General features: G+C 41.1%; 1 protein-coding gene across 3 annotated transcripts in view; it reads right to left on the bottom strand.

The window, feature by feature from the left end:
• Positions 1-914: 914 nt before the first annotated feature.
• Positions 915-11365, bottom strand: part of C7H20orf96 (chromosome 7 C20orf96 homolog) — a 51269-nt gene continuing 40818 nt past the window's right edge. For 2 of the 3 annotated variants that reach the window (XM_069243335.1, XM_069243336.1), the window contains exons 5-11: positions 6801-6962; positions 5814-5913; positions 5324-5481; positions 4451-4552; positions 3176-3262; positions 2143-2261; positions 915-1123 (exon numbers count right to left, since the gene is read on the bottom strand). In XM_069243335.1, coding sequence (XP_069099436.1) covers positions 1063-1123; positions 2143-2261; positions 3176-3262; positions 4451-4552; positions 5324-5481; positions 5814-5913; positions 6801-6962 — 789 coding nt within the window. In that variant the 3' untranslated portion in view covers positions 915-1062. Of the gene's footprint in view, positions 1124-2142; positions 2262-3175; positions 3267-4450; positions 4553-5323; positions 5482-5813; positions 5914-6800; positions 6963-11365 lie in introns of those variants that run through there. The other variant, XM_069243337.1, reaches the window with a different exon arrangement.

The following is an 11365-nucleotide window of genomic DNA, read 5'->3' as shown; positions in this document are numbered from 1 at the left end:
AAAACAGTGAAGCAGAAATACCAACCCGATAGCCTGCCGCTTGCGTCACTCCTTAAAATAAAGCCATTGCACATCACATCTGTAAACAGTCACAGAAGTGTAGTGTACTTTGAGCCAATCCACCAACTACTTTGAGTCCATCATTAACAATTTAGGATTATTTACATTCAATCTTAGTCAAGACAAATCAGCCAGCTCCAATAACCAAGCACTTTGAATCAAGGTAAGAAATTATGGCTCCGTTCACAGCACAACCTGTCCAAATCACTAAGTAGGCAACTAGAATTAATTGATTTATTGGCTAGTTTCACAGCTCATGGTGTGAGATACTGGTAAGGCTCCTGATTATGCTGCGTAATATAAAGGAAGAAGTGATGATCTGTTTTACGGAAAACATCTAATATGGAGGTAGAGGCCAACATCTTTTAGTTATTGGGTAACAAAAGATCTTTCTAATGGAATGGTAGTAGGAGATTGCTAGAGTATTGTAGTGAAAGACCTAGATGGTAGGTGTGAATCTTTATATGACTAAACAAGTAAAGGTAAAAGGAAACGATTAGGTGAAGAAAGGGACTGCTACTTTTTGGCAAGGATAGTAGAAGAGTGGCAGCCAATGTTGGTGGTGGGAGAATATTTGCCAATGCTAATGGTGGAAGAAATTGCTAACCTGTGGTATAAGTGATGAGAGTGAAAAATTATTATGAATGAAAGAGAGTACTATCAAGCAATAAGAGTGAAGGAAGAGAGTGCCATTTCATGGTAATGATGCTGGGAAAGAATGTTAACCAATGATATATGAGGATTAAGATCTTTCTCATTTCTGCGCAGCGGTGGCAGAAAGTGATTTTCAATACAATTTTTAGAGCAGTCAGAAGGCACAAAAGAGGACAACAATACATTAATGACTTGGTATGTGGTAGGAGCAGAGTATAGCTTTAATAGTACGATGAATGGATTTGTTAAAAGATGCCATCTTGTTCTAGGACAATCCATGTTCTTGATCGTGACCTCTGCTGAAAGGTAATGTAACATATTCTAGAGTTCATTTCATGGCTTTCGGAGTTAGATGGGAAGACTGTTCGCCAGCGGAATGTCAAGAATAATATCCATGTCAGGAAGACATCTGGGGGAAGGAGTAAAGGAGAACCATTAGGAGAGATAAAACAACTAAAGGTCTCTTCAAAATTCCTGCCAATTTTGACGAACAATGGCTCACTAAGGAGAATTGATGTACTTCTTGAAGGCTGTTAACCCTGTAGGACCTGAATGGCTGTAGGATAGACACATTTCATGCACATCTTGACATGTGACAGGCTCTTCCACATCCCTACAGACCTTTCAGAGGCACAAGCCTAAAAAAAATATTTAATTACTTTTTAGACCAATCCACTTTCATCATCAAAGACATCCTTATCTAAAACTGGTACTCTTGTTCAATAGCCCTGCATAGAGCACTCTTCAAATCAAATGGAATCTTTGTTTGTATATTGAACAAAACAAAACTCCTGTTATGAAACCCTATTTAGCAGTGCTGGTTATTATTTTGTTTCGCATAAAGAAGTACTCAAATGAGTAAATGTGACCTTAACTTCCTTTTTGATTGGTGTTCAGAGATAATAAGGCCTTGTGTTAATGTCTCTGTTTGTGGAGCTTCCTGGTACTTGATGTAATGTCTTTTCTGCCATGCTGGTTATTGAGTGTGAGTGTGAGTGTGTTTGTGTGCGCATGTGTTTATGATTTGTATTGGATTTCTGCTATGTGTTTTATCCACACAGCTCAAATCTAGTAGTATGCCAGTGGTGTATGTGTTAATACACTAAAAAAATGAGAGGTCGACAGCTGCACCCTTTCAAAGGCTGGGGTAGTGCATAATGCTTCATTTTTAACCAGATGAGCAAGATAAAATTAGCACAGCAGTTACAGTTTGTGACATAGATGGCAAATATGTGGAAAGGAAAGCAGTACTTCAGAGGGCATTAGCTGCCAACCCCAGGATGTCACTGTCAACAACACTGGGTGAGTGTGGATCTCTCTGGGTTGGATATGATCCTATGGGAGGCTATAAATATTGGTGTGTGTCTGAGCTGATATTGAAAGAAATGTGCTGATATCTTTCAGGGGTTAAACTATTCGTTAACATACTTGGGCCTTTGGAGCAGGACATCTGGAAAGATGAGGAGTCGCCTGTCTCTGCAGGAGTCGAGCAGCTCAGCATGCTTCTCTTTAAGGTCCGCAATGTCCATTTCCAGATCTTTTATGGCCTACAGAATCATAGGAGAACATGTTTCACAGATTTAAGCTTAGAAAAAGAGAGATGGGGGAACATATAGACAGTACAAGCTCTAAACCTAAAAAGGCTTGTCCTTACATTATACTCAACAAACACTGGCCCTAGTATATAGTTAAGGTGTTTATAACCTTTCAAAAACATTTGCAAGGAAAGGAAGCCGTGAAATACGCCAGAAGCTGTTGAGATCTCCAGCATCAACTGAGGGTTTTTTTTCAATATGAGAGAGAATTGGGCAATGTTAAGGCAATCTGGAAAGATCTATTGAACACATGATAAATTCACTTGCTTGGTCCAATAGGATAATATCTGAAAAGTCAAAGATTTACCAATGACTGACAGAATAGGTCCACTAAAGTGGTTTGATAGTTTTACTTTTAGATTATTTCTGCTGCAATGTTGTTTTGAGAAAGGGTTTTTTTAGTTATAAAATTCATAAAGTCGTGCCTATACAGGCTTTTGGAGGGTATTCTGCAACATTTTGAATATGCTGAACATTCATCCGCTCTATGGATATATAAACAGATAGCACTAATGTGAAATGTTCCGGACTCACCAATTGCAGCAGGGAATTACTGCAAGGTTTATGATTATCAATGACGCCCCTGCAGTGCATATTCTCTGATTTCAAATTGACACTGTAGTTTTTGTACAGTTAGGTAGTTGAAGCAAAAAGAACTCAATGGATGTAACTTTAACATCAAAGGAGAACCCATTTCTTCCCAAGTACACACAACGTGCAAACCACTGATTCAAACAGCAGCAACTGACTTAACTTTGGTGATGGAACCATTTACGTCTTTGCTAACACCACATATCTGACATAACTTCCCCAATCTCAGAACCACCCCAGACTCCATCATCTTCACAGACAGTTGATGCACTCACCTGTTTATGTTCAAGCACCTCTTTTGTCATGACCTTATTATGAAGTGACATCTGCCTCAAGTATGTTGGATAGCAGCACGTTGCAGACTTCCTCAACAAGGAAAACAGAAAAGGGAACAGAAAGCATTACATTACAAAGGATTGTATGAATGCTCTGGTCAAATGTCCACCCAACCTAATAATGTAGTAGATTACATCAAGCAGTGAGTGTAGAAGATAGTCTCTCTCATACCAAGACAATCTCAAAAAAGAGGTGCAACCAAGCTTGCACAACCTCTCAACCCAGTGTTTAAACAGAATATTTTTAAACACAACTCCATGCGTTATAGAACATCTTAAGAGACCTTTTCCTCAAATAGGACAGCCATTCTTCAGAACTTAAAGATTCCGAACAATCCTTCCACACTATCTCGCACATTTACATTACAGACATTTCACAGAGAGTCACAACATTTTCCTTGTCCACTTCATGCATGGATAAAAGATCATCCTTGAAAAGCAGTCATCCAATGCCTCCAGATCATCCTTCTCACCTAGCATACAGGATGAATTTGTCTCAGGCCATCTCACCCAGCACTAAGGCGATCTTGTTGGGCCACCTCATTAGGTGTCTCAAACATCTTTTTAGGACATCACACGGTGTTTAGAAGCACTTTCATGGGCAAAGAATACCACAGACGTTCTGTGACTGTAGAGCATGACCCCAGAATATCTCCCAGCAGTTACAGCACTTTATATGACATCTCATCAGCCATCACAGCCCATTACCTGCAATCTCATTCAGCCTACAGGTTACAAAGGTTCTACCTTACTCACTGTACAAAGGCCTGAGCATCATACACCATTTCATCCAGTGACTGCACAATACTGTATTGGGCATGTATTAGGGAGCAGTCCCTACGCAATTTCACTCAATGATTGAAGACGCTTTTCTGAAACAATTTTACCTGGTTATATGGACAAATCTCAGGATGTAAGCCACAATTTCAGAATATCCTGTCAGAAAATCACAACTGTCATATTATTAATCTTTCAAAATGATTGAGGAGATACAACTCCCTCATCATGCCTGAAAAATAAGATTATCAAGCCACTCCCAATTTACAAGCCTGATGTGTATAGCCCAGTCTCAATTCTTAATACTTTTTAACCCAACTCAAAAACTTCATCAAAGTGCAAGCCAACTTTCAGGAAATAAAGAAAACCCCAGTACTGAGGTCGAGGACAGAAAAAAGACACAGACTTTGGTAGAAATCGAGCACAGACCAGACTTACTTCTGCAATTTTGTCCAGTTTCTCTAGCTTCCTGCTTTGCACCATGAGTGATAGCTTCTCCATTTCAGTGTCTACCAAAGCATCCACATCTACTCTCTCATCCTGTGGAGAACAGTCACAGATAAATACATGTATCCTTGGCACACTTTGTTGCTCCTCACCCTCCCACTACACTCCTCAGTGGATTCACTCTTTGCATAATCATAACCACTAATTATTATCTCGTCATTATTTAATTTTACCCTTTCAGCAGACCAATCATCTGCACTTACTTGGGAAACCTCATATTGCTGCCTTCTTCTTCAAATAATTTAACAATATTGAGTTTGATGGACATTACGCGAAGGAGTCCAGAGGCCCCGGGGGGAATCAGTGATTCCCAAACTGGAGAGGGGGGAGGAATGGACAAAGTCACACACTTAAGGGTGGCAAATGCAAAAACAAAGTGATGGATGGAATGCTTGAATTAATCTCAGTCACTGGCGATTGCTCGGTCTGAATACCAATCTATTGTTTTTTGCCCACTATGCTACCTCAGTGTGGACCCAGCCATATGCAAAACAGTCTTGACCCTGCTCCTCATATGAACAGTCCAGCCCGAACTGCCGGGCAGGGTCCTCCCTGAGCCGGACCACAAGCAATCTAGGACCGGTTTCGCTCTAGTTAATGCTTTTTAGCCAAGTATAGGTTGGTTCCAGTGGCACAGTGAGCCCGGGACCCACATCTGGGCATACTCTTGTGCCTTTCTTCTGCTGCCTTACTTTGTGCATTCATTTTCCTACACATTTCTCATGCCCGGACATTTGCTAGTTTATTTTCCTTTGTTCTACTAGAATATTTCTGCCTAGTTCGTGCAGCTTTTTCTCTTCTCACCTGATGAGCCTCCTGGAGCTTGCGGATTTCCCTCTGAAGCTCAGCAATCCGCAGGACTTGTACTGGGTACTCTTTGTCACGGTATGTTCGCAAAGTGTGCAGCTCTTCCTGGGAAGCTTGAAGCCTGGCATTCAGTGCATGCAACTGCTGCTCCAATTCTGAAGAAATGAGGAGCATATCCATAAGTACCAAAACTGGTTAGGTTACTGGGATCAGGAATACTCAATCATGTTACAATCCCCTAATCAGGTAACAATGTCAAGACATAGCTTGACAAATCTGCAAAGTTTCTTAAACATGGACAGGTTCAGCAACATGCACCTGTCATCAGATAAAGGCAGGGATTCTGAGATACACTTGTGATCCAGTATGAAGGGCTGTTGATCACGTGACACCTACAGTCAGTTCAGTGCCTACTGATCCTGTGACACGTCTGGGATCGGGGAACTGCTTGGACACTACGTGATCAGTTATGATTTGAACGTCTTACCCATTAAACGCTGCGCTGTAATTTCTTTGGCCTCTTGGAGTTTCTGTTTAGCCTCGCTGACTTGTCGTGCACTCCAGGCTTGCACTGAAGCTATGGTCCCCTGTGAAACAAGAGATAACCCATCAAATAAAAAAACAGCAGTTGATAAAGTAGGCTCGGCTGCATAAACACTTGTGAAGCAAGGCTTAAGAGCACATCCTGCAGAGACTACCAGCAGTAACCGTCTCCCTGTGGCATGACCACAGCCCCCAACGCAACCCAAAACATTTGTGCCATGGTTCGAAGTATTGGTCTTGCACACACTTCTTGCAGTTTTTGCTATCCTTCTGCATCTCATTGACAGATTTTTAAGGGGTCACCTAAGAGGCAGGAGCATTCACTCCTAGGTTATTATATTCATGATCCTTTTCAGACCCATACACAAAAAGAAAATGGATTCCCGGTCAATATAATCTGCCACATAATAAAATAAGTTCTCCCACACTGAGGCTCTCGAGACCTGACCAAAAACCTCTCTTGAGGGATGTCAATTGCCTCCTATATGGATAGCCCATGAAGGAAGAAGCTCTCGTCATCCATCCATCAAGCTCCACTTAAACCTAACTTCGCCCTCCCTTTCATCCCAACATCACTCCCTTGCAAGCCTATGTTCCTAGTATTAAACCAGCGGACTAGCTTTAAGTGGGTACTTTTAATCTTAATTAATTTCTCTGACTAATTCAATTAGATTTCAATTAATTTTATTTATTTAAATGGATTTAAGAAGCATTTGCTTGCTGAGCTATATTCTCAGATTCTTCATCCAAAACCCTCTACAAATTCACTTTTTTAATGTTATTTCTAAATTCAACCCCAATACTTCTTAGGTGGCAGCATTAAAGTTTAAGTAAGTAGGAATTTTTAACAGATTGCTTATTTAATCTACTAGAAGTGACTTCACGTAGAATTCAGTAATCTGCAATCAATGCACCTCATGGCACTACTCACCCCGAATCGGTCATACTGCTGAAGTAGACTGCTGGCCTCGGCTGCAGCACTTGCATCCTGGGCCTTTATAGTCTCAACCAGGCCCATGTTGGCCTCCTCCAGGCCCTTACGCCGCCTCTCCGAATCAGCCACCGCTAGCTTCCGAGACTTGGTCAGCATATTCTGAAAGAAAGGGGCAGGCTGAAGTCAGATACTTTATTATGAATTTTAGTCATAATCTGCTAAAAACTTCCAGAAACCACCAATGTGTAGTATCATAAACAAAGGACCTCATTAAAAAAAAACTTTTATAACGAATATAATGCTAAGGAATGGTGATTAGCAAGTAACACATGTAAAGTAGCTAGTAGCAACATTAATATGGATTATGAAATAATCCATGGCTGGCGCCACTGGAATAAATGCTTTCCTCAAACCGCTCAGGCTCATTTCGATGCCAAGGGTGGAGGTGCTGGGGACATTAGGGTCTTTGAGAAATGTCACAATTGGGATATTTTGGGAAGAGAGAGCAACCAGGCAGACATCACAATAGGAACCAATTCATCACAATACATGCAGCAGGATGGTTAAGTAGCTATTGTGGATTCAATGTTAAATTCTCGTTTAATTGGCATAAAACGTCAAGTGTTCCACCATTCAAAGTGGAACTTCACCTATGTGGGCTAAACAAGAAGAGTTGTCAAAAAAAAAAAATCTTCAATGGAATGTATCTACTATGAAAGGAGGTTTACGTTGACTCACATTTGATTTGTTTTGTGCAAAGACACCACAAAAATGGTTGAACCATTCAAAACAACCCTCCACAGACGTTTTAAGTAAAAGAGATGATATGCCTAAAGATAGTTGGTTTTGGCAGGTTCTAACATTTCTCAGATGCTTGGGCCCTCATTACGAGGCTGGTGGTCATCAGACCGCCAGCCTCACTGTGGCGGTCTTACCACTGCGGACCCGGCGGTAAACGAGGCCGCTCCAATGACTCCTAATATGGCAGTAACAGACCTCCAGCACTGGCGGTCTGCTGGCTGTAGCGGCTTAGGCAGTTTTTCAAAAAGACTGCTGCAGTCAAAATGAGGGCCTAAGTTGCAAAAAGCAGTGTTTATCATGCCTACTGAAGTTCTTACTGTAAGATAAAATTGAGAATTTTAAAATACTTACTTTAAAAACTATTTGAGCTTTTCAAACATGTATTTTTGTAAATAGAGCTCTTCCATTAAACATGATTAAACTGCTGCAAATGCTTCAAAATATCCACTTCACTAAAGTTAATTTTAAAAAATACGAAATAAATTAAGAAACTGGTTTTGTAAACTGGTAGATCATCTTACAAGTTGTTTTTTAATGTAGGCATGAGAAGTGAATTTGTTCAGTGGGCATACAAAAGGCTAACATAGATGGTTCACACAGATTTGGAAATTCAGTGTAGCATCTTTGTGAACAAAAATAGAGGTTCCAATACCATAAGGAAAATATTAAGGCGGGCCCTAAGCTCATAACTTCCAAGACCTTTGGTATCCCGCATGAGGCATTTTTTTTAGGACATCATGGTTTCTTGAGCTAATCTAGGTTTAGTGGATCTGTCTGGAAACACAAATGCTTGAATTTGTTGTTACAAATGATGTCATTGGGTTAGTGATACCTTGGCCAGAGAAGGAAAGGGAAGGACTTCTAAAACCTAGATATAATCACAAGCACAGACATATTCGTCAATAATCTACGACAAAGTCTGAATGACAGAAGAAGTGTAAAGGCCCCAGTCTAGAAAAACAGTTTTAAGAGTTTCTGAAGAAGTTCATACTTAAAAAAGTGGTTCTCATTATTTTATTAAACTTTTTTGATAAATTTTCACTAATAATAGTTTTCACCCATTTGATGAAACAAATATGGAGAAAACCAGTATTGAAGAAATATTGTTTTTGTTAAAAAGTAGGGTTCCACCCCACTTAACCCTTCCCCTCTTGTTTAAGGTGGTTCCACACTTAACCCACTTCCCCTTTTACTCCTTCCCATTCTTTCACCTCACCTTCCCTTTATTGCTCTTATATCCGCACCCTCCAGAATTACCCCTTTTTTAAAATTTTACTTTTTTACCTCTTCCCCTACTCCATCTATGCTTCCCACATCCTCTACCCCCTCTCCCGTCTACCTTTTTACTTTTCTCTTCATGACATATACCTTTTCCTGGAAAACATAGTACTTAATGGAAAATGTATTTGATAATTTCTCCAACATGAAGCTTTGTAAGCCTGATCTCATCAGGCTGACTTTCTCCATGCTAGAACATCAGCAAAACGATGGCATTCCAGAAAAACTGGGCAAATGACAGTGTGTTCTGCAGTTCTGCTTTTCTCCAAGTGGCTCAGCTTGCATCAGTCCCATGAAGGACAGGTAATTCCGAATTTTGCACCGCGATCTTCAGATGTGTGTAGCGTATTTTAAGTTGGCCTACAAGGGATGCCCAATGAGAACCTCGCTTTCCAGACAAAAGCTCTGTTCAAAGTTTCAAGGGAATTGCCTAAACACAGTTTCTAATCAGAAATACATGTCCGATTGAAAAAAATATGTTGTTAATCCCAACAGTTCCAGGAGAATTATTAAATACTGGAAGAGGAGAAGGGAAAAGGATGCCAACACACAATATAATTAAAAAACAACAGAAATAATTGTTCAATAATCACATTTATACCACTAAAGATGGCTCCTCAATGTACAGTAACATACAAATACACATAATAAACAGTGTTTAAGTAACAAAAGCAATGGATCCAAAGTATAAAAAGAAGAGACCACAATAAGTCAACAAAAAACAAAAAAGGTTTGTATCCAATCAGCTTAAGGAAGCGTCAACTGGTTTTGACTCTTAGCAGTTCTCAGGGTCATCATCAGGACATATTAATAATGGAGAACATACAATAATGTTCTCTCCTGTCGCTATACATCAATCATCATAAACAATACATCTTGTATCCAAAATAAGTAAGAACGGATGAATACACACTTGTATGAACAATCGCTAGTCTGCACAAATAGCCAAGGAGTGCGCAACAAAGACCTGGGAAACAATTCCACAATATACATCTATAGCACAATATAATCAAGCTGCAAGTAAACTGAGTGCCTCCCCTAACGAGAAGTTTTAGGTTGTCTATTGAAAAAAAAAAGGCAGGGGCTAGATTAATGGCTGGCTACATTTTCGGATGGCTGAATTAATCAACCAGCCCCATCTCCAAGCTCTAAGATCACCTGAAATACACATGTAATTCGTTGCAGGGACATCTAAATGTGCAGCTGAAAAAGCACACTCAAAACTTACATAAAGTTTCCAAACACACACCTTTTTTTGTAAAATATATTGTTGAGGCGCGATGTAAAAGAAAACAGGGCAGGGTTACAGCAACAAAAATGGGGATGGGAAGGAGACAGTATCACAAGTACATACAGTAGTACGTTTGCATATTTTTATGAGTAGGCATTAATTAGTGAAAAAATACAGCAGTATTAAGATATAGGCCCTCGTTATGAACACGGCGGCAATCACCGCCAACTGCCGTGGCGACGGTCAACAGAAGACCGCCAGTGGCGGCGAACAGCACACTGCCATATAATGATGCCAAAAAGTCAAACCTCCAAAAATCCTGCAATCTCCAGCCACCGCCAGGGCCTATGATGGCGGAAAGGCTGTACACCTCACCCCACCACAGCCATGCAGACAAATCCTCCGCCCACCAAATAATGATGCACAAATCACGGTACCAGATAGTGGATGTCAAACGACCATAGGTGGTACAGACTGCCATGGCCAGCAATGGGACAACAACAACAAAGGCACACATTGGCAAGTTTAAACCCCACACACCTGACACACATCCACAACACTATAAAACACTCACATACACACTCCAACAATCCTTTGCAACGCCAATTGCACGAATGAGACTGACATCACTACACGCATACACTGAACACAACATTAAAAAAGTCACGCACAGAAATACACCACCAAAACCCATACACTCCCCAAACACCATCACAAGCCACACACACAAACACATAACAGCACCCTCACCAATACACCCATGACACCACACCCACAACACACACCATGGCACCCCCTAAGCACCCCCACTTCACAGATAGGGAGCTAAGGACCATGGTGGACGAAATACTCAAGGTCGAGCCACAATTATTCGAGGCACAGGTGCAGCAGACAACCACTGCCAGGAAGATGGAGTTATGGCAGACGATTGTCAGCAAGGTCAACGCAGTGGGAAACCATCCACGCACAACAGACAACATCCGCAAGAGATGGAACGACCGCGAGAAGGGGAGGTCAATGGCATCCAGGCTCAACATCGCGGTACAGAAGACTGGAGGAGGATCCCCACCTAAACCCCCGACTACACCGACTGGGAGGAGAAGGTACTGGCCATCCTGCACCCAGAGGGCCTCCCTGGACTCACTGAAGGACTGGACTCGGGTAAGTCAACTACAATGACTTCATATTCACCACACCTGTAATGCATGTACCACCCCACCCCTCCCACTACCACTACCACTACCACCAGGAC

The sequence above is a fragment of the Pleurodeles waltl genome, chromosome 7, assembly GCF_031143425.1.
Source record: "Pleurodeles waltl isolate 20211129_DDA chromosome 7, aPleWal1.hap1.20221129, whole genome shotgun sequence".
NCBI classification, from domain to species: domain Eukaryota; kingdom Metazoa; phylum Chordata; class Amphibia; order Caudata; family Salamandridae; genus Pleurodeles; species Pleurodeles waltl.
This window is presented reverse-complemented; position numbering and strand designations above follow the sequence as displayed.